At 31.2% G+C, this 24,853-nt stretch overlaps 1 protein-coding gene across 5 annotated transcripts; it reads right to left on the bottom strand.

Annotated features, from left to right (window-relative positions):
- Window positions 1-1,093: 1,093 nt before the first annotated feature.
- On the bottom strand, window positions 1,094-17,493 carry LOC143239976 (uncharacterized). Of its 5 annotated transcripts, none has more exons than XR_013021487.1 (6): window positions 17,247-17,493; window positions 14,827-15,083; window positions 9,729-9,830; window positions 4,541-4,875; window positions 3,753-3,806; window positions 1,094-2,683 (listed from the first exon to the last, which is right to left on the bottom strand). XR_013021487.1 is itself a non-coding variant. In XM_076481696.1 (4 exons), the coding sequence occupies exons 1-4, from the start codon at window positions 17,319-17,321 to the stop codon at window positions 4,593-4,595; spliced, it is 717 nt and encodes a 238-aa protein (XP_076337811.1). In that variant the 5' UTR covers window positions 17,322-17,493; the 3' UTR covers window positions 2,771-4,592. The 5 variants fall into 5 exon arrangements, 1 of the variants encoding a protein (XP_076337811.1); XR_013021488.1 differs by having other exon boundaries at window positions 1,094-1,629; XR_013021485.1 differs by having other exon boundaries at window positions 3,753-4,875.
- Window positions 17,494-24,853: the final 7,360 nt, after the last annotated feature.

Genomic DNA, 24,853 nt, shown 5'->3' with positions numbered 1-24,853 from the left:
TTTGACCACAAATATTTTACATGCCTCTGCTAGTACATATACATGTTTTTATATTGCTTTTGGATTACCAATGAAACCTTGTCATATATACTGGGGAAGTTTCTTAATCTATTGTAGATGCAACTAACAATATAAGAAGGAAACATCACAGTGCATACTAGTGACTTAATCACAAAACACCTCAATCCATCTTCTATAAATTTCATAATTTACCTCAAATATATATTATTTTTTTAATCAAGTTTTATGATTTTCCAGCTAATCAACTTAAGAAAAAATGTTCAGTATGTCTGCATCATAAAACTTTATGTTCTTATAGAATCTACAGATACTTTACAATCTGTTGTAAACATAAATAAAAGTTAAGCATTTTTCTACACTGAAACTATTTTCAGTAGCACTGTTCTTTATTAGCTCAAACAAGGGATGTGAAAGCAAATGAGAAAATACATTTAATCAGAAAACTGCACCAAATATGATCCAGATATACTCTTCACTCTTTTATGAAAGTATTGCAAATATAAAAGGCAAAATCAAGTAGGAATCCTAAAATACACACGACCAATGAATGGGGCTCGTGGGTGTTGAGTGGCTAGGGCATGACAGACCATAGTTTGACCTCACCCAACACATCAGGTGATATCTGTAATGGTATACCAGATCTACAGCAGGAAGAAAACTGAAAAAAAGCAACATTTTACAATATCAAAATACATAAAAATTAAATAAATAGAAAACTACGTCAGTTGTATAATGGAAAACACTGCCAGATCTGTAAACAAAACCCAGCATGTCTGTACAGAACTTCCACTCGACAAGTGATTGATGAGTGCATTGGTTATGATAGGAGTAGTGTTACACTCATATTGGAAGAGAGCTGCTGCATGATAATTTACATGTGGATATGCATAAATGGAAGGAAAGTAGTGTGTGTTAAAACTTTGTGCTAACAGAGCACAGTGCTATCCAAGGAAAGTTATTTTGTGAGAGGAGGTAACATTGTATTGGAAATGTTACATCTGTAAACCTATACAATATATGATATCCATTCATTCACTGAATTGTGAAGTAAAATTCAAGTTAAAGTATATTTAAAGATGTAAACATTATTTTATTACAAGAAGTTCATATTTAAATAATGTACATTTGTGGAAAATACAAAAAATCATCACAGGTTTGATTAAAAGCATAGAATTTTCCACAACTTTAAAAAAAATTATCAATGCTATATGTCCAGATATATTGACTCCCAATGACCAGTCTGAACAATGCTAACATTCAAATAAAATGGACTGACTGAATATCCATTATGCAACTTACATCTAATATTCTTCTGTCTTCAGATTACTTTCCAAACAATAAATTTGCATTAAACTGTAATTCTGAACCTGTGAGTTTCTATACAGGAGAATTTCACAAACATTTAGAGCACAGACTCCACACTTCCAGAAATATGAAGGACCATACAGGTGCAATGACAGTAAGTAAATAATCATACTTGTAAAATAAAAACTGTATTAAAACAAAAGTATCCACAAGAATGCAAGTCTGCAGAATTTTCCAATGGACAGACCCTTAGGTTTAAGGTCTGTACTCATGGTTGGTTTCTGGAGTTCATACTAAATAAACCTAGATTGAAAATTGGAAATAACTATTATACAATTATAAAAAAACATTAACAAATAAAACAATAGCTTTTATAAATAACCTTCTTTAAACCATACTATGTACATGTGCTGAGGCTTTGTAAACCAAATTATCATGTTCAAAATAGAGCAACAGTGATAACAATATACTCCAATGACATGACTGTTTGATGCTCTTTTTAATATGCTATGTTACTATATGCTTTTTTCAATAGGGAGATATGATATATGAACAGTCATCCTGACCCCTAATATGCAACTTTGTTGGGGCCTGTTGTTTATCCAAATTTAGAAATTTGTAACAGTAACATTTTACTTATGAGGGTAACCACATATCAGCTAAAGATTTAAGTACATATCTGTATGATGTTTCTGCTGTCCTATTTCACTAAGAGTTTATAGGACAATATTATAAGTGCTAACATAAAACACTGACAACTCCAAGTTACTGGAATTCTAAAAAAATAACTTTTCTAAGGTATCAAGATAGGAAAAATTATTGTCCTGTCAACAACAACCATCCTCTACTCTTCAGTCATTGGAAACTAAAATGTATTTTCAGTAAAGATTTTCTAAACTAAAACATACAAAAAAATCTTTAGACTTTAAACTTTACCTTGATACAGTATAAATGTTTGATCTTACATTTTATTCATTGTAACACTTGATACTTTAACCCTAATGGAATGGCACATTTCCCATTGCCTTTCAAATTTAAAGTACGATGTATGGGGTAAAAAAAAAAGAGTAGAAAAGGTATTTATTGACAACCCACCTAATGTTGATACATGGTTTCCCTCAATGTGTCATGATGAAGGGGCAATAAGACAATACTAACTGTCCATCTACTGATGATAGTCAAGATGATAAATCTGGACCCAGCAGAGAAAGGCATAAATATCATCAATGATGTTTTCATTTGTCCCAGTCACAGTGCGAGAAAGTGGGAACACTGAGAAGTGTATGTCCCAGCTGCAGTGAATGGGTCAATATTCAAAGTAATTCTTTTCTTTAACATCTTGGTTCATTCAAAGACCCTTTGAATGTTAAAAAGTTCAGTGATAATTTTATGAACCATTTTGGTTTCCACAGTACTTAATGCCATTATTTTATATTATTGAAATGCTTTTTTACATGAATTTTTATTTGGTAAATTTTAGACTATATATTTTTCTACATCAATGTGAGATACAACATTTAATGCAAATGTGTGCATTTCTTGATAAACAGTCGTTGAACTACATCATTCCAACATGGAAGAAATTCTTGAAACTACAATAATACAAAATATGAATAAAGAAACTGTTAAAATATTCTAGTGAAAAAGAATTATATGTATGCTTTGAGAAAATCTTTAGGTTCCAATGAAGGTCACTTGGCTAGGCATTTGTGCACATACATACATATTTCTTTATCACTTACAGCAATTCAACCATTTATGTTTTCAGATAACATGTTAAAAATGTACACAACATGTCAAATGTTGTTGCATTGACTTAAGTTAATAAATGCAGTTAAAAAGCACAACTACATAGGGTCTGATTTTTACATGTTTCTCATGACTAAAAATATATATTGATCATTTTATTAAAGTTAGTTATGTTGGTACATAGTACAGACTTATGGGAGTTTAATTCGCTTCACTACTGTTTTGTGGTTCGGACATTTACTCAGTAAATGTACAACAGAAACGTTAGTACATTGATCAATATATACCTTTCAAAACACACTAAAACCACTCGAATACTTAAACACAACGATTTAAAATAATTCTACATACAAACGTTATACACTTCAAAATTTACAATAATAAATTATACTTACCTTTGAATATATCCTTTTAAAAAGTCTTGCTTGAGATTGAATATTACCACTAAATCGTATCTAATTTCTTATAAAAATATTTGGTACAATTTGTAAATACACCCCTTATGGTTTTTACAAGGTTTATGAATTATTATCTTAACACTTCTGACAAGGAAAATGAGTTATACCAAAATTTCTATACAAACAAAATCTTACAATTTAAGACTATTAATACTAGAGTAGATTATCTGACTTTATTATTATGATTAACATTATAAAAATTTGGCCTACATACTGTACCTGGTAACTATAAGGTCACCAACACACAACCTTCATGGCTTGAATGAATAAAAACTAGAATATGGAAAAGTTGCTTCAGATCACAACAAAAACCAAATCTAAGAGACACTTAAATTAATCAAATAATTTTAAGTGAGTTTGAAATAAAAACAAAAAAATCAATGAAATTAAAGCAGTATTTATTTACATTGAACAATTTTAATATTCTTAATATAACAAGTGGCTTAACATGAATCAAAATATATGTACTGTGGAAAATTGTGAAACAAATCAAAAAGATTAAATTGTGCATTATCAATAACAATAGAAAAGCTGACAGTCAAAAGATAGGATATTAAAAAAAATTATTTTTTTGTTTGTCATTTCATTAACGTTTACTGTAGTTTGTTTGTTGTACATGTACTGCTTTCTGGATCAGTGTTTTGACTTTTGTATCACTTCATGTTAACCAGTGTTATGTAATGTACTCTGTTAATAATTTATGCCAAACTGAAACAAATCAAGTACAAATTAGTTTAACTGAAACTAAAGGGAGAGTATAATTATGCTACAAAAAATCTAAATACATAGCTACTTGGTTGGTTCTCAACAAATAACCAGACTTTTTGACACTGTAACATTTGATAAAGATGTAATAAAACTAGTTCATGCTACACTTGACTGACGTGAAAGTTAAACATTAATGCTTCTTTCACTTTGAGTATTTCAAGTATACATTACAAAATTTAGATGCTCACAAGGGAAGTTCAAACTTGTATAGCCTTGAAAAATGCTCTACCTTAAAATACCTTTATCGTACTATTCTGACTGCTTCTTCATATGTAAATGCAACACTTTCACCTACTTCTTCCTGTCAGATGTCTTTTTCTTCTTCCATTGACTGTATTGTTTATGTTTTTTCTCATGAGATTTAGAACCACTATGTTTTTCCTTTTTTATAACTTTTTCTGTTAATATTTGTGAAGCTGTCTCACTGTTTATAGAGTTCATTTCTACTAAGTTTTTTTCACTACACACACGTCTTTTCTTTGTCTTTACTTCCTTCCATTCTTTCCTGGTTTTCTTACTGTCACTAGATAAAGATGCTTCTCTTTTACATTTTTTTCTTCTCTTTTTCTTCTTCCTTAAAAACAATCAGAATTAAATGTCTTCATATATCCAGTTAAAGATTATAAGAACGTAGAATATTTTTGAATACAAATAACATGGCAGGGAAGGTAATATAACTTCCTAGGGAAAAATTGTTTAAATATAATTTCTAAGTATTCTGTTATTAAGCTGGTCATTTTCTGAGTTTAAATTTTTTGTAACATGACAGTCGTATGTTCTTAAGAGAAAAGAATTAACAGAAGCAAAAAAACACTTTTTGCAAAGGTGTAAAATGCAGTTGTATATTTAATTTAAATGACAACACGATAAGTGATTATTTCATATTAAAAAAAAAAAGACAACGAAAAGAGTTTGAATAGATTCGTGGACAAAGCTTTATACCTCCCAGTCACATTACAAACCTCAGGACATGTTCAGAATCATACTTCTGAGAAAAAAAACATGCATTATTTGCACAGATGGTAAGTTATATGGTTATTAGGTTACTTACACAACTAGCAATTTATGCCATTATTATACAACAATATGGGTCTGGTATGGTCTTGGTAGTTCGGATACTTGACTTGTAATTTGAGGATTGTGCATTTCAATCCCTTTCACTGAATATGCTCTTCCTGTAAGGTTGCCAGCTGGGCAAACCACCCAGGCATAAAAATTCTTGGTTTACAGAAATGCCACCTGACCCAAAATTAGTTGAGATTAGATTATAATGGAAAGATAAATTAGATGACAATAATGTTTAAAGACATTTAGAACATGAAGTTTCTGCACATTCAACACAGTTGATAAGATTTGGTACATGAAAGAAGACAACAAAAATTAAAAAAAAAAAAAACACTTATCAACAGTAAAGCTGAACAGAAATAAAGGAAGCAACTACACAAGTTTAAAAGAACTGAACAGTTCTTGACATTGAAACAACAACTAGTAGCATCAGGAACTCAAAACTAGAAGAAAATTATGATACAATTTAGTCCTTTAACTCCCTTGCATATAAATGCTTAAATTCTATCCATTAAACCCAGGGAATTATTTACCTATCCTAATTTGTAGTTTTAATTAACCTTGTGAGTACAGTCTTGTAAAGAAGTTGAGAACAAATGTATGAATTAATTTGAAACCATGACAATTATTAATCAACAGCATGTAACAATTTAAAAAAATATGAATTTCAAGCAGTGTAAATCAAAAATGGATTTGATTAGCAAAGAACCTTTATCTTTGCCTTCCCTTACAGAAAATGTGTGAAACACTTAAGTTTGCAATAATTAGATATTTTAACAATAGGTATAAATTACTGAGTTTGGTAGGTGGCACTAAATACAGCTTTTACAACACTCATAAAATCTAACACTGTTTTACAATGAATGAATTAATTCAAGCCATAATTTGTTTTACTTAAACTGGTGAACATGATTCAGTTTACACATTAAACAGAACACAAAGCATAGTGATGGATGGTAACTTCAGTTTACAAGCAAGAGATCTTCTCAGGAAAGATTACTGTAAGGCCTTATAAATTAAAAGAGCATGCAGATACATCAATGATATAGCAGTACCAAACCTATTAAATTTTGTCATAATAGCTAAACAGATCTAGTACCTGATATAATAAAAAGTCCAACAAATACAAAGCAAAAGACTACCTCAATTTAAACATTAGTGTTATTAATCAAACATTTTCCTTCAAGATCTACAGTAAAACACAAGATTATAACTCAAGTTATACACTCCTCTTTCCAGGAACAAATATTTTGAAGATAACATATTACTATATTCACCTATCACAACTCAGATATGCTAGAATTTATTATAATTCAGAAGATTTTATATAATCATTTTTAAGTAAAAATGTGTAAAACTGACAATTTTGCCACTTTTCCAAAAATTTCCAAAAAATTATTAAAAAATTGATTTTATAAATATAATAATTAAATATTATGTGTATCCTTCTCTGTAACCACCTTACATAATTAATGCAAATCTGATAATTCAACATTTCAAAATGATTTCCAAGGTGTGGCCATTGATGAAAGATAAATCACATAATTAGCATGATCAGTACAGAATATAAATAATTTCTTCCATCATAAATGTATATACAACACAGATCTAAAAACTCAAACTTTCATGTTTACCATTTTATTCAGTTATGCAAAAAGTTATGTTGGGTTAATTATTTACTATGGCGTAGTTGTTGACTCTGTGTAGATCATGTATTCAACACAGTAAAGTTTAGCATATCAGTGTAGCTTACAGATATGTAAAGTACTTTGCAAAAGTTTTAGTATAAAGTGAAAAATTAAATTTCAGACTACTTTTAAAGAACAATAGATGATAAATCACAGGTGAAACATCACACTTTTATTAATCTTTATATTTAGTACAACAAACTCTGTGGAGGTGCTTGAGTTCTGCAAACAATATACTGCATCTTCTGCCTTTTACTTTAATAACTGCAGACTGTCTTTCTGGCATTGTTGCTACAAATTTAATCAACGTCTTTGGGAATTTACTACAAGTTTCACTAATACACTACCATAAATTTTCTTCAGAAATAACTTATGAGTTATCAAATCTCAGATATACTCATTTGGGTTGATGTAAGGGCTATGTGGGAGCACTGCAACATTTGAATCACTCCAGGAACGTTTTCCTTAGCTAAGTAATTTCTGCATAGATTGGATGAGTGTTTGGGGTCATTATCTTTTTGATAGTAGAATCCTTTACCAATAATATGTAAAACACTGGGTATACCATAAACAAATCAGTATCTTATGGTACTTGCACTAGTTCATTATTCTATCTATTTTGCAAACATCTCCTGTTGCCCCAGCAACCTATCACACTGTCTACTCAATGCTTCATGATAGGTATCTTTCACCTTTCTTCTACTGGGCATACAACCTTAGCTTTGACCCAAATATTTCAAACGTAAACTCATCCATCCACAATACCCTTTTCCAATCATCAATAGTCCAGTTTTTGTACTTTTAAGCAAATTTCAATCTCTTGACAATATTTGGAGATCAAGGTAAAGGTTTTTTACCTGTATTAACCTCATGATTTGTGGTGTACTTGATAGTGTTTGGGGAGTATTTCAAGTCTGCAGCAATTTGTTGGAGTGTCCAATCAGCATTATATAAAGCTTTAATGTAAAATTGCTGCTCTACTGATGAACTCTCTATGCTTTTTGGGCTATGACATGATAATAAAACTTAATATATAGTGTTTTTATCATGGTTTATTTGTTGAGTGCTATTAAATTGATTTCTTCTTGTACATACTGGTCTGATATGCTACCTTCTTTGTATATAGTTAAGACACTGCATGGGGTGCCAATGACAGTTATTTCAGGTCCTAGATTTAATGAGTATATTTAATGAATTCAAGCAGAACCATTATGACATGCCTTTGATAAAAGTTTATGAGAATTCTAAAGAATGAAAAGTATTCTCACTACAGCTCATTCATCTGTTAACAGGGTCCAGTGAAGCACTGCCATAGTGTTAAAATTTACATTATGTAATGGCATGGAAGAATTAGTCCCATAAAATGGAAAGAAGGACAAAATATCTTCTTGTCCTAACACTTCTGCACTGTGCTGTAAGTGATATACCAAATTATCAAAGTTCTATAGACAAAGTCTAAGAAATTTATCCATCAGAGCTCATAACACATAAAAATCTGTCACACTGAAAATAAAACTGATTTTAATTTTAGCATTCTGGAAAAAAGAACTCAAATGAGACAATGTGATGTCAGGTCTTTAACCTTCTGTATCAGTATTCAAGTTATGACTATATCATCATTTCTTTATCTTGGAGACAAGTCATTATAACTGATAATTTTAACGAGTAATGTTAAATCTTACACTACTACAGATTTAGCTACAGAATTATCAGTTAATGTTCTATCCCCACTTCAAATGCTGCACAATGTTCACTCTCATGTTTATGCAGTTGAATGATATTTTATGATAGGCATTAATCAATACTCCTTGTGCTTTTCCAAAGAAGACCTAAGGTTAGTAACTTTTCTTTTTGTTTCCTTTATGTATACAACATAACTGTTTATTTATTAATTTTGTTTTTATATTAGCTTTATGTCTGTTCAATTTATATTCCATTCATGTTTTATTGACAAGAATGTTTAGCATTACACTTTACCTCCATGCACAATCATCATTCATAGGGAAAAAGAGCTCTCTTGTTAGTAAAATAGCAAGAAAGTATTGCGTAGAATTAACCCTGTATGTTAGAATTTTTCTTCTGTGCACTGATGCTTCATCTTGTTGGTACTTTACCGTGATATTTCTAGGATGTTTAAATATACACTTGATGTCTGTAATTTCACTGTACTATAGGAAACATTTTTTTTAAATGTATAACTAAGTTATAGGCAGAGCATGACATTGTACTCCTGTAAGAATTCCCTTGGACTCTATTGGTTGTTTAAAATGTGATTGTACTTTAAAACCTCCTACACTAATGAATTTCACCAAATAATATGAAATCCAGCGGGCAAATATACAATCTATTATAAAACCTAATATACTTTTTAAGTACAATTTTTCATTCAAAAATTATACAAGTTATCTATACATTCCACACATTTTTTGTACTATCCAAATAAAAAATAAAATTACAAGTTTAACTTGTGTATTTACTGCAACCGACAAGTATTTCTTAGGCACCAAGATAAGCACTGTCAGAGTATCAAATCAATCATATAATTTATGTTTATCATTTATTCTTTCCTGATAACTGCACTTAAAAGATCACAGTCCTCATACTGCATATTTTAAAATACATGCATTATTTTAGGTAATATACATGTTTTATTTATATGTTAAATGAACAGTACCTTTTATGTTTTTCTTTTGATGATTTTGTAGAATCACTCTCTGAGACTTCTGGTGAATTAAATTCTTCTGGATAAAGTTCTTTATATCCTTGATGACCCCACCTATTCATAAAGATAATTTATTCTATTATTTTGAATGTCTATGTTATATTGTCAGTTATATTTTGTTCAACTGTAATATGCATGACACTAAGAACTACATGAATAACCAAATTTTCTTTTATAAATTTAACTCAAAAACAATAAGAGTAACTGAAACAAACAATGCTGTTTGGAATAAAGTACAAGAGGTATGTGGTATGGGCATACTGATACTTTAGCACCACAAAAACTGTTTAAAGTATCCAATTCTGTTTTACTATTATTAAATTTTTTAAAAAATGTTCTCCACAAATTTATTTTATTTTTTGCATTTTTGACAAACAGATCAAATTAAATAATTCTAATTTCAAAAAATTAGTGACAAAAATTTCCATTTCCTTTTAAATCAAGTAAAATTCAATAATGACGTGGAACAAAAATGTCATGCTTCAGTTCAGTTTTATAATTTTCTGATTGACGAAACAAAAGTGTTCTAAATGTAAAGTGCAGAGATTATAGAACTTTAAACCAATTTATATCATACATTATATGATTTAATCTGAAAATCAAAAATGGCACATACATAAAATGATAAATTTGGCTTTTTTAATTTCAAAATTTTGGTAACATGTACATTTTGGAATCTTATTGAAAAAAGTTAATCAAGAAACTTCAAGGGAAAATATGTATATTATAATTTATAATACAGGTTTGCATTACAACTGCATATTGTATTCAGATTTATTTGAACTAACCTTTAATTTTTATCAAACAATAGCTTTCTTTTATTTCCTTCTGGGGATGTAATTAATGGTAACAACAGCTCATGTCAATACCATCACAACAGTGTACAATATATAAAATGTGAATCAAAGCTTTCCATGACAATGAATTTATGACAGACACACACACACAGAATTCTAGCAGTTGTTTTGGAATAAGGTCAATATTTCTTCAGAAATATTAACCCCCAGTAGAGTCCAAAGACCAAACAGTCCTCTTTCACCCTGCACTTGGTAGAAGTTAAGAATTTTGGCTATGTGGCTGTCAATAATTTTAGGCTGGAAGGGCTGATGAGTTTAGAATGAATCTGGGTGCAAGTCTGGTAGGTGTGGCTACTGACAAAGTGGAGGCAAAGGCAACATTCGATTGAAGAAGCAAGTTGTCTACAGACTAGAAGAAATACCAACTCAAACGGGCCAATTCAGGGCCCGACATGAATCGATGGATCAACAGACAATTCTTTTGGACCTTTATACTGTACAATGTACTCATTGATAGAATGTTCTAACAAAGCTCCCAACATTTATTCATTTGGAATATTACTTGATTAAAAAGAACTTGTGTCTAAAGAAGTATTGAGCATCTTTGTCTAGCAACCAGTCAATGTGGTTGGAAATTTCAACTGTGATAATTACAGTAGTAGAAGGTGTACATATTTATAATTTCTCTTAACTCACACTGTACATTGTATTTTACAAATTCTAAACAGTTTCCTGAGTCTTTGATAATTCACAATACATATATTAATACATAATGTACTACTACTAAAACAGCTGTTAAGTAAAAAATATTATGTACACTACTCATTGCCTTGGTGATCAATACATTAACTTCACATTGATTATAAAAGAAACTTGGAATGAATTACAACACTTTACTTGTACTGCAAAAGACATAACACATGAGCATAAATGTTTTTTCGGGTAATGATTTCAATGGCTAAAATTAAAAGAAATGGTTCAAGTCCATGAAAACATATTTAGGCAGCTGACAAGTAGTGCTTGCTACATGTATGCTGTTAACCTCAAACCATCTATTACTTAACATGCAACCTACTGCCAGTGGGGTCCACCTGTTGCATCACGTTAAGTGAAAAACAGAAATCCTGGCAGTAACTGATAGAATTAACTAACAATATTAATAGCATTCTTACTTCAAAAATTTGAAACACAGATATTACTGGACATTTGTATTAACAGTCATGGGATCCAAAAGTAATTTAATGCAAAATAGTTTAGAAAAATGTTTTTAGTTATCTGGTAAGATATATATGGATCTACTTGTATTTCTTGAAGTAAAACTGGATACTATTTACAGCAATAAGTATTATCACTATTATAAACATTTCAGATGATTATGAACAGTAGACCAAACCAAGAAGAGCATAAGAAATAAAATTTAGGTTTCAGGCACACTAAGAAGTTTTTAAACAGATCAAAGTTTCATCGAATCAACTGGAAAAGCTTGTGTTTTTAATCATTGAAAAATGCACCTCTTTGGACAACAGAAATTACTGAGACAGTAGAAGATTATACATCCATGATGATGAGAAAACCCACTTGCAGAGAAAAATATACATGTAAAAACATCTGGTTCGCTCCTCTACATAAAAATTTTCTCAACTCATATCAACCGTTTTTACATATATAGAGGATTGTACATATTAAGCCAAACAATGAATGAGAGAGAACATTTTGTCAATTACCACTTCATAACTATTTTATGTTTCCAGGACACCTGTATATGTACTGAAACGTAATACTGCCTTAAATTTAATATAATCAGACCATATTCAGAAGAACTGCAACAATTTAGAAGTTGTAGAATAAAACTCTGTTGATTAGCCAGAATTTTGTATGTAAATATAATGTAGTACCATTTATGTAATAGACTCTTATCCTTTAAGTGACGAGCAGCAACCTCAATATTGCTTTACTTGTGATGGTTGGTATGGACCTTATTTATGAAGCAAGATACCATAAGGAACCCTCTAGCTGTCTTGTGGAACACCCCATCTCATCAGTGAGCATTACAGGCCTGTAAGGTCACATGTGTGAAATTAGAGTTAAATATATCAGAACACTCCCCTCCCCAAAAGAGGATCCAGGGATGCAGAAACAGATAGCAGCAAAAGCACTTTATGTAAAAAGAGAACTTATTCATTCAGAGCCAGTAAGGGATATGTGAAATGGAAATAGGAGAAAGTTGATATTCAGAAGAAGATATAGACGGAAGATGAAGGAAATGTGCAGTGAAAGTATATGGGGTAGTTCATATACCAGTTTGCATGAAGCAGCAATGATATATCTATCATATCTCCTGAGGCCACAAGCAAAAAGTAAGAAACAGAACCTAAGCAAAGAATAGTACAAGAAACAAAATGGCCAAAACAGTGTTCAGGTCCAAATAAGAAAGGTATCTTTGTTTTCTTGTAGCAAAGCCACATCGGGCCATCTGCTGAGCCCACTGAGAGGAATCAAACCCCTGATTTTAACATTGTAAATCCATAGACTTACCTCTGTACCAGCGGGGTACCCAAATAAGAAAGGACCAAGATAACGTTGAAGGTGGCAAAACAAGCATAAAAAACCCTGAAAGTATTAGGTAAAGCTGCACAGTAACCAGCCATGGTTGAATACAATAAGCCTTGTTTGGACATTCAACAAAGATATTTAAAAAATGTAGGAGGAAGGACATGAAAGAAAACGTGATGCAGAGACCAACTATGGAATATGTGCCCTTGTTGTGGATGAATAAGGAGGGAGGAAAAATGAGCTAAACAAAAAAGAAGGAAGACTACATGTAAAATCTTAAAATCAGACAAAACACCAAGGAAGATAAACATCCCATTCTAGAAAATATAAATGAATGAGAATTTATCAAAAACTCTGTAGGGTAATTGTGGATTACTACAGAAATAAGTTTAAAGAAGAAAAAACAATAATGGAAAAAGGTAATGTGTGTATAAGATGACAGTAGAAAAACCTAAGCCTAAAAAAAAAAAAGGCAAACAAAAGACAAAGGAACTAAAGCTCAAATTTGAAGAAAATAAATGTAGGAGTCAAAGAAAAGCAGTACAGCACAAAGTCATGCCTAGACATACGAGGTAACAAAGGAAGGAGAACTACACACAAAATAATAGTAAAAATAACTTAATATGTAAAAAACATACTTGAGGAACCTAGTCACAAAAATAAAAAAGAATGACTAGGGTAGAATCAAGAGAATATGGGTATAAAATAAGGAAAAGGTAGGTGAGAAAAATCTGGCAAAATCTCTTCCATTACAAACAAAAAACAAAGGCAGAGGGATGTCAAGAGACAAATGAAAGCTTAGGTTGCATGAAAGACTCCAAACAAAAGCTATCACCTAACCCAACACACAAAGATAAATCCAACAATACAGTTGGTAGGCTAGCATGAACAAAGCTGTGTTGCTTCACACAAGATAAAGTGGAAGTTACTAACACTTGTGATACACACGTGCCAAACTGAAAAGTGATAACTGCTCTAGAGAGAATCAACTGAGTTAAGAGGGTGTGTGTCACACTCCTGTTAATGGAGGGTTGTTGCATGCACATTTGCAAGTGGCAAGCAAAAATTGAGCATATAGAAGGCATTATGAATTGAGGAAAGCTATTATATGAGAAGCATGCAAGATATTGTAACTGAAAAAGCATGCTTAGAAAATACTTTAATTATGAGTAAAGCTAATAGACCCAATCTTAGGCCTACACTAAACACTGAAACATTGATCTTCAAGGAACAGCAAAAGAAAATATTTTAAACCAGTCTGTTTAATGTCTCGTATTTGAAAGGTATAAGAAGAAAATTTTTCTTATATATATTACACATACTAGAATGACTGAATTTTACAATATTTGTCTGTATTAAAAACTATCACAAGTAAATTACTTTAACAACTACATATCTGATGCATTTATTGGTATGTAGGAGGCAGCTTGAGTCCAATTTATGCAACCCAACATTTTGAAAGAATACTTTAGACATTAATCAAACTTCTCATCAATCAAAGCTTAGCTGGACCAATCTTTCTGCTCACAAAACACATCTTACAGTTCAGCTTGCTATGAAACTATATTAGTGAACATTTCAAATATTCCTAAAAAATAGTGTTCGTTGTAAATTTTTTTCAATGGTATACTAATTTACAATTAAATTGTTTCCTGCGCTACTCTAACTTTTAATTCTTGCCATTTCTACATTATTCATACCTTTCTGCATCACCTTCTTCAACTTCAAATAACTTTTTCATCCAATAGTTTCTCCTTCGGTACAGTTCACCCATACTCATCTCATCAATCGGTACATTTTTTTGCTTCATTCTTCCACTAGAATTTCTTTTTTCTTTTACTTTTTGATGCTTAATATGATCTCCTTGATCTTGAGAGCACAGAGCATCATCTGAGACCATCATTGTTAAACCTCTTTCAAGTTCCCATTGACGCCACATTTCTTGTTCTTCTAGAATCTAGAATAATGTACAGGTAATGTTTATAACATTGAACAAAGGAAGGATACATACACATATGCCAAAATAAATTAAGTAGGACATTATTCAGTAACACGTATAGTGCCAATAAACTCAAAAACTACAATCAAAATATCATTATGCTATATAAACATTGACACTACCTAAGCAACAAAGCACTGCATGAAATACTGTAATTACGTTAACATGGTGAAAGATATTTTTCAAATTTATTTTCATGAATTATTTTTTTACTAACTGCACCTCGTCTTATTTTTCCTGTTGAAAGCTAAGGGCTACAAGACTTCCTTTTTTCTGGAAGATTACAGCATTTATAAAATGCTTGTAATTGTTGGATGTTAATATAATTAACATAAAGCATCAAAAACATATTATTGAAATCCAGCTTATATAATCATGAGCCTTGGTGAAAACTTAAAATGAAATTTCAAAAAATTAGCAGTAAACTTTTCAAAAGCTACTGGCTGGAAATTGCACATTTTTCTGAGGTGGCACCATTTATTTTTGAATGATAACATTAGTCCAGTGAAAGGAAATTTGCACTTGAGAAGCTAAGAACATAAAATGAGTAAAGAGAGGAAAATAACTTAAAATTATACACATAAAGTTAAGTTCTTTGAATTCAATTTCTCATGAAACTGTTTTTCATTATAATTTTCACTGCATTTCATGAAAGATTCTCTTAGTGCATGCACACACACACACGCACACACACAAGTGATTTATCCTAAATACTAACCCTATGTGCATGGGCTTGGCCAGTTTGATTGATATTATGGCAATGAAGCTATACATATTATATAAAGATGTACTAAGTATATCTTATCTTTACAAAATTTGGAAGTTTTCAGTTAAAACTATAAATCTGGTATATACAAAAATCCAATTTTCTAATAAACTGTTGTTGTTTTTTAAAGATTAGTCTGCAAATTTAAAATTTAAATTTATGTCAGTTTGAATAAAAGGCAATATTTATGTTTCATTTATGAATATCAAGTTTTTATTTTCTGTAAAACTATGTTTTACCTCTTACTCTCTCTGAACAAACAGATAACATGGTCTCAAACCACAATTTACGTATGCAAGTAATAAAATAAATTTAATTAATTTTGTTAAAATCCTTAACAAAAATATCCACAAAAACAACCAAAATCATTAACTAATCAAAGTTAGTATTTCCAGTTATTGTTTTCAATTACTTCAACAAGCCAAGTCTCATATTAGAATAACAAATAACATAATTATTAGCTGAATATAATTGATTAATAAGCCTAATGATTAATCCGTTAGCAGAATTCACTAGCTGCCAAGCTCTACTGTAGAGTTATGACACAGTTTGACTTTTCCTATCAGTTTTGGCCTTTGAAAAGAAAACTGATCATGAAATAAGTAGTAAGTGGTTATGCGATTTATTTATGATATTAATATGTATGGATTATTATTTGTACACATACCCAGATCTGAAATAACAAATGATGCTCAATCAGTTATTCCCACCATGTCCTGACAGGGCAAAACAGCTGGAGTTCATACATTTCAAACAATACAATTGTTATAAATTAAGTTCTCTGTTTTCCCTGTTGCTGTCTTCTATCTGTCCAATGTAATGTTAAACTGACATAGCTAGTCTATGCTATGCAGAACTATGAACAGGTTATGTGAATCAGAGTAAGTGCATATCCTGTATATACAGTTCTTAGTGTTATGTTTATTGTCATTACGTAATTTTTGGTTACTCATACATTCAAAACAACTTATTTTAAAACCCTCATAAAACATCTAATTGAAGGTTAATAATAATATGCTTGTAAGATACAAAGTGAATAGAAAATCCACACACCATCTTATGCAAGCCACCAAAATTTACTAGTGATGTTGCTGCAATCATTGCGACTCAGTGTATCTATCATACAAACATAATTGCAATGTGATGTCATTAATTAACACGAATACACATCAATTATATATAACATATAAAATAGCCAGTACAAGACCACTGTATATAGATAAAAGTAAAATCTGTAACTGACTAAAACTAATACGACTTGATCTATTCACAGAGGCTGTGTAGGCCCATATAACAATTATATTAGTTTTAATTATTATGACTTGTATTAAATAAAAAATCGATAAAAAACTAACCCGGTTGTGTAAACCCACAGTGCGGATTGTGTTCTTGAGTAGTTCTTTTCCAGCTCTCGTTACCATCTTCAACATAAAAAAAAACAAAAAACCATTAAAATATTTTGGAAACCAATAGTCCAGATCCAACACGTCTGGTTATAAACAAGCACACTAATTACTGAACAAAACAACAAAAAAATACATATTCGCACTTCTCCTTCTTTAATTTATAAATTCAACTACCGTACTGAAGTTAAGTCTTGGATATAACAGACGAGTATTAACATTTTTCATCGAACAATTATGATAAATAAAACAAAAAATTAATGACAAATAAGTCTTGTATATGAATATATATATATAATCTAGTTGTTTAGGGGTGGAGATTTCCACTTTGTTTATTTATTTTCTAAATTTAAAATTTTTGTCATCGTATGTAAACTGTAGAACTCACAACTGTTTTGGAATCTTATAATTTTTTCGAGCTAACTGTAGCTGCTTATATTTTAATAATGACAAATAGAAATGATATTGTTACTGCTGTCGCTTAAGAATAAATATCAATGACTTATTTATGTAATAAAAGATATGGATATATATGTATTTTTATGTTACTTCTCGTTTATACGTTATATATATACATATTTCAATTTCTACTCCTTTTAAATAAAATTTTGTTCACTATCCTTTGCTAAAGTTTTGAGATTGTTAAAAGGAATATAAACAATTATTGAAGGTCTAACTACAATATTTTCCTTACAATTTGTTTCTAATATTGCGAAAATTGCACAAGGGCTATCTGCATTAGCAAATTTTAATTGTGAAGTAATATACTAGAGGGAAAGTACCTAGTCAACACCATCCGTCGAGAAATCGTGAAGTATTTTAATCGCATAATGAAACTTGATCGTCACTCAAATAAGGTACTCAAGCTCGATAGTATACATGATTTTTATTTGAAAAGTAGCGAGGCATGATCAATGAATACTTGGATCTACAGCTCGGCATTACGCAGAGGAGATAAATCACATTGATTCCTGGTTCTAGCAATTATTTTGAGAAGACGGTTAAAGCCTTGTAGTTATTTTCTTTATCTGCACAACTCTCATGTATTTGCAATATATATTAGAATAAAAGAACAGAACTCACTAATAAAATTCGAAGCTTTCTCTACATAACAAATAAATTACAATATTAATATATAGCTGAGAAAATTATATTTCCTGGTTTGCGAAGACTCTTGACCAATCTTAATGTGAAAAATAAAACAACACGCTAAACTATTCGTTCGTCAAGTTTTCTTCTTCTTTTTATTGTTTTCTCTTCTTAGGTCCATGGCATACAAATGAAACGACGTCTTATTGCTGACTGTCCCATTGCTGAGAAAGTTCTTTCTCAGTACTTTCGGGTGAGTCAACTGGCGGCTTCAACCTTGGTAATTCCCTAGAATTAGTCTCGCTAGGAACTTTAAGCTCTTCAGCAAGTTGAATTTATTCTGACACTTTCTTTTCTGGCGTTACGCAGGTGACTTTTCTCTGACTGATTTATTTTGAAAGACGATCATAATGGATGATATTTAGTTTCGACTGCTTCTCCTTCAAGATTTTGTAAATCACATCATCGATTACTTTCAGTTCAGAATTCGGCACTTTTGAATACCTGCTTAATTTTGTAGTTCATCTTTTCTTTTACCTGGACTTGTACAGCTATACCAAGCTACCTCGCTATAATCCAGTCTTATTATTGTTAAACTCACAACATTTTCTCATTTCAGCACTGAGTGATTTGTCTTTCTTTCGTAAAGCAATATATATTACCGATAATGTTCCTAAATCTCTCTACTTATCTCTTCCGATTGACTTTTTCTGGACGAGAGGACAGAATGTCTATTAACACTTTCAGTTATTTTTGAAACATTAGTGATGATAGTGTGTTACTGTTAGTTTTATGTACTGCTGTACGATAGCCCATAAGTGACAGAAAAAATCTTGATCCTACCTTTTCTGATGTTGATTTGCGTACATGATTATTTGTTGAATCTTTCCAGTAGACTGTGAGAAAATGAATGAAGAACACTTTTTTATCACAAAGAACAAATACATTTCCGAACAAAAGTATGATATAAAGGTCCTTCTCTGATTCGAGTGAAGTTTCAAGAGCATAAATGCTGGAACAATTTGATGAGAGTTTTGTTGCAAGAGTTTTTGTTTTTTGGTTAGGCACACAACATGATTCTGTCATTTAGTGAAATAGTCTATCACAACATGATGTATTTATTTCAACTGTTACTCCATGGCAGAGGGCCAGGTACATTAACAAGCAAATACCTCCACGGGTGCTGTAGCTGGTCATGTTTGTATGTGTGTGTGTGTGAACATTTCCATTTACAGCATTCTCTTACTTTGCTCCAGTGTTTTCTTAACTCCCAAATGTCCAACATTTTGAAAATTGTAGAGATCACACATTGTTTCAGAATGTAGACACTAGGGAAGTACCAATTGTAATCATTGTATTATTTTACTGTTATCTTCACATCTTTGACATAATAAGCCGTCTTTTAAATATAAGGAACCCAAACGTATCTAATACATCTTTATTTATAGGTTGTCAGAAGGGTTGTCTCTAATTATTACAATGAGAGTCTTTTTGCACTGTTCTTAAGCCAGTTGTATCTTTTGCCTGAGCAGCTTCCAGTTGTTGATGAATCACATAAATGTTTTATCATCACTCGTAAATGTTACACCTTGGACTACAATTTGCTGTACTATAAAGTTGGTTATATTTTCTATTCTGTGTTTCCCACTTCTCACGGTGTTGACATTCTTCATTTCCACATAGTTTTGGGGTTAATATATCAGCATTTTCATGCTGATGTATGATTTCAAAGTTGTATTCCTGGAGGTTTTGGAGCTATCTAGCTGTCCCGTCTCCTTGAGTAAAAACATTCACCAACCACTTCAATGCCGCATGAGCTGTTCAGCCCACAATCTTTTATCCTTGTAGAAAATGAGGGAAATCACTTAGTGAATTCTTTCGATTAGCCTCTGTTGGTCACTGTTTCAAAGTATTCATTATTATAGGATACGATGTTGTCATATACTTATTGATATTCTAATTGGTTTAGTTATAAGGTGAAATAATTAACTGTGAGAATAGTTGTGATGGTAAAGTTTGTTGATTGCAAAAGAAGTTTACATTTGAAGCTTTAGGCATTACTTAAATTGTCATTAACAAGTAATAAACTGTATTTTAAAATTAAATATTTATGAGTTACATTTCAATCTATTAATATTATTTTAGCATTTTGAGGTGAATTAACATTTAGGAATTAGTAAGGGATTTGATGATACAGAACTTTTCAAAACTAGTGAAAGATATTTAGAAATCCAAGTTAATCCGTTTATACATGACGTTTTCACAATGTTTATAAAAAAATTTCCTCTTTTCTTTCAAAATATTGGTTACTCAGCGTGCTGCAGCTAATATACTAATAATTTCTTTATTAAAAAAGACTTGATTTTATTCGTAGTTAGTTTTGAAACATATAGTGACGTCTATTGAGAAATGTCGTCTTCAGTAAATAAATAAATTATGAATACGGTTTTCTTCTTGACCAGATTTTGATAAAATTCGGGGTATAACACGCTTAATTTCAATAAGCGAATATTTTTACATTAACATTTAATTTTATAAAAGAACTTCACAGGGTCAAACTGTTTTTGTTTTTTTTAATTTCGCGCAAAACTACATGAGGGCTATCTGCGCTAGCCTTCCCTAATTTAGCAGTGTAAGACTAAATGGAAGGCAGCTAGTCATCACCACCCCAACTTCCATCTCTTGGGCTACTCTTTTACCAACGAATAGTGGAATTGACCGTCACATTATAATGCCCTCACGACTGAAAAGGCAAGCATATTTGGTATAACGGGGATTGGAACCCGCAACCCTCAGATTATGAGTCGAACGCCTCAACCAACCTAGCCATGCCGGGCCAGGGTTAAACAGCAAAGTAAAATATAAATAAAATTGTCGTTTGACTTTGGAAGTGGATTTGAAGGTCTAAATTAGGTACTAAAGTATGTTTTCTTATTATTGTAAACTCGTAAATCAATATTTCACATTATTGGATTTTAAGTAGTTGTAGTAGCTAAGCACTTGGCATTCTTAAAGTTACTGATTAGTTTTCAATAGATTATTTTAAAAGACAATTATTATGTTTGAAATCTGAGTAATTAATCCGACTTAAAATAATAATTGTTTTTGTTCAGTTTGTGTGGTAATATTTGTGTATACCTACAGAGTTAACAGCAAGGCTATCTGTTATGTTTGTTAATAATTGTAAAATAAAATATGATAATAACAATATCAGTAGGCTAGAATTTTTTACAAACGAGGGTTTATTACATGTTAGGAGTTTTACACTCGAATGTATACTTGTATTATGCTTTAGATAGTTCGATAAAATATTAAAATATGTATAATAGTGGTGCTTCCTTTTTACTAATTAATAATAGAAATTACATGAAATGCGGCGAAAATATACTTGTTTGATTATAAGTAAATGTGCTGAAAACCAGAATTATAAGAATACTTGTCATTATCAATCTGTCCAACATCCAAATAAATAGTAAAACTCGATGTGGCATAAGCTTTAAAAATTGCGGAAAGAGAATTACGGCCCATTCTCTGAGGAGCATGGTCAAAATTAGATCAACGACTCGGCAGAGGATATGGTAGTAAATATCACGCCCAAATTTAACTCAAAATCAATATTCTTGAGTTTTTGTGGTTATGTTGACCAAAAAATTTAGTAAATCAAATTTTGGACAACATTAACGTAGTAAATTGTGGCATTAACACTTAAAAACCTCTTGTTTATCACAACGGATATTATCGGTAATAACGTGTACATTAAATATCATTTTAAAAGAATCAAGGGACCAAATTCCTACTAATATTATTCCAAACACCTTTATACCATCACCATTACAGAGTTTGCGTTATCATAAAAATACAAGTGGAGTGCATCAGGTCATCCCATATGTAATGCCCGAAAATTTAAAAGTGTACATTTACACTTCTCTGCCCTCCCGTGAACGTAACTCACCTTTTATGGACAGGTTAGTGACTGGAGATGAAAAATAGATATTTTATAAAAATGTTAAGTGCCGCAGACAATGGCTCAGTGCAGGTAAGCTGGCTAAAGCACAGCCCAAAATGGACTTCCACCCTAAGAAAGTCTTGTAAAGCGTTTGGTGGGATATTGTTGGGTTGATAAACTTTGAGTTGCTGCTACTCAATGTGAAGATTACATCAGACTTCTATTGTCAACAGATAGAGCGCTTGAATGTTGCACTGAAAGAAAAGAGGCCTGCTTTGATAAATCGTAAAGGTGTTGTATTACACTGGAATAACGCACGGCCCCATGCATCGAGGATCACATCTGCAAAGATTGAAGAGCTAGACTGGGAAAAACTTCCACAACCTCCTTATTGTCCAGTCCTTGCCCCATCTGATTATCATCTATTCCAAAGTTTGCGGAACTATTTTGATGGAAAAGAGCTTGGAACACATGAAGATGTCAAAATGACCCTCTCCACATTCTTTTCCTCCAACCTCAATAATTTTATAGAAGTGGCACCCAGAAGCTTGTGAATCGTTAGCAGGAAGTAATTAATAATAATGAAACATACATTATTGATTAACTAACATTAAAAGCGTTTGAAATCCTTTCTTTTTTTCTGACCTTAAAATCGGACACTACTTCTTCCTTTCTGGCAATATAGAAAAAGGGCAATACTCAAGTTACACGCTGACATGTTTCCAGCTATTTGTTGTTCAAAGTTTGTACTCTAAATATCAATGAACCGTGCTTCCCTGTTTGAGTCTGAGATAAGCCTAGTTTGTAATGCTATTGGCACAATCGAAACCTGACTACTAAGAAAGGAATCTGTGGAGTTGGACACAGTGTGACTTTTGTTGTTTTTTACAATTCTGCTTAGTGGTATTTTCTTCGTACATTTATGGTTGTAAATTTATGGTTTATTATTTATTTATGGTTGAGTTAAAGTTGGTTTTAGTGATAGATGAACTTCCTCTCAATTCTATTATTTGTAGCCTCTGATGGCAGAGGTTTTTAAACAGTCGGTCTATAAACAATGTTTAATAATAGTGCTTCTGGTATATAAACCTTGGTTTGGCTATTACTTTTTCATGAAAACTGGCGAAATCATTGTTCTTACCTACTTCTTTGAAGTTTTATCACATATATGGATCAAGTAGCTCTTGTTACATCAAATCTCTTGTTTATTTTACATATGCATATAAATTTCATGTTAGAAAAAAATTATGGGTTATCATAAAGTATTTGAAACGATAGATAAGTATATCACAATAATTTAGTCACAGGTGTGCTTAAGGAACAAATAATGTAGTGTTTAAAATACAGTAAGACTAATATTATTGCAACTAATCTTCGTTCTGAAACTGCAGTGGTATCAAACATGACAAACTTACCACAGCTATGTTACAGTTCATGAAGTTATGCCGTCTATAATGATAATCTTGTTAAGTTCATTTAACATTTCAGTTCATATCAATTGCATTAAACATTATTGTCCTGTTACGTTTATATGAAAGTCAGTAAGTAATGATATTTTATAGAATTTTGCCACGATTATATATAATTTCCATCTATCATCTCTAGTTATTGATATAACATCAGTATCAAGCAATTTCACACTTGTTTTAAGATTTAGAATATCTAAGTTGATAATATTTAAAATTATGTGCATAGGAATCATGATATTATATACACGTATATACACATATGATATTCTGTTAATAAATAGTCCTGTATTATTTATTGATATTAAGGCATTTTACTTTGGCAAGAGAAACCATGACATCTTTTTTTCAGTCCAGGTATCATTTTGATTTGGAAAATCGTATAATAAACTATGGTTGTCTAACTTTTATCTACAAAAGGCCAGACTGTGGGAGATGAAAACATGAGAGAGTTATAATTTATTACGCAAATTAGTTTTGGTTTGTTTCGAATTTTGCGGAAAGCTACACGAGGGCTATCTGCGCTATCCGTCCCTAATTTAGCAGTGTAAAACTAGAGGGAAGGCAGTTAGTCATCACCACCCATCGCCAACACTTGGGCTACTGTTTTACCAACGAATAGTGGGATTGACCATCACATTATAACGTTCCCACGATTGAAAGGACGAGCATATTTGGTATGACGGAGATTCGTACTCAGATTACAAGTCGAGTGCCTTATCCACCTGGCCAGGCCGGAACGAGTAAATTATTACTAGAGTGTGTCCTTTTATTAAATATAATCCGAGAACAAAATTTGTTTAATAAATAACTTGAAACTTAAAAAGTGATCATAACAAGTCCGTCCAAGAGCTGGACCATCTTGTCGTAGCTGGAATTTTTTAAAAGTGTGATAAAAACTTACTTCAGTTTTTAAATTATAAATCTTTCTTTGTTTTTGTTCATTACCATTTAAAAACTATGCTATTTTGCATATTGTTTGACACAAAACTGACAATACAAAGATTTTCAAAATAATTAGAAAATGCTCTCAGCATTTACAAAAGTAAAACTGTTTA

The sequence above is a fragment of the Tachypleus tridentatus genome, chromosome 13, assembly GCF_004210375.1.
Source record: "Tachypleus tridentatus isolate NWPU-2018 chromosome 13, ASM421037v1, whole genome shotgun sequence".
Lineage (NCBI taxonomy): Eukaryota > Metazoa > Arthropoda > Merostomata > Xiphosura > Limulidae > Tachypleus > Tachypleus tridentatus.
Note: the sequence above shows the minus strand (reverse complement) of the source record. Positions and strands in the feature narration are given on the sequence as shown.

Excerpts from the sequence above, each read along its gene's own strand:
- LOC143239976 (XM_076481696.1), bottom strand. The coding sequence starts at position 17,321 with ATGTTGAAGATGGTAACGAGAGCTGGAAAAGAACTACTCAAGAACACA. Across the intron at positions 9,831-14,826 it reads GAAGAAGGTGATGCAGAAAG|GTGGGGTCATCAAGGATATA; the intron begins GTATGAATAATG and ends CTTTATGAATAG. Across the intron at positions 4,876-9,728 it reads TCAAAAGAAAAACATAAAAG|GAAGAAGAAAAAGAGAAGAA; the intron begins GTACTGTTCATT and ends ATTGTTTTTAAG.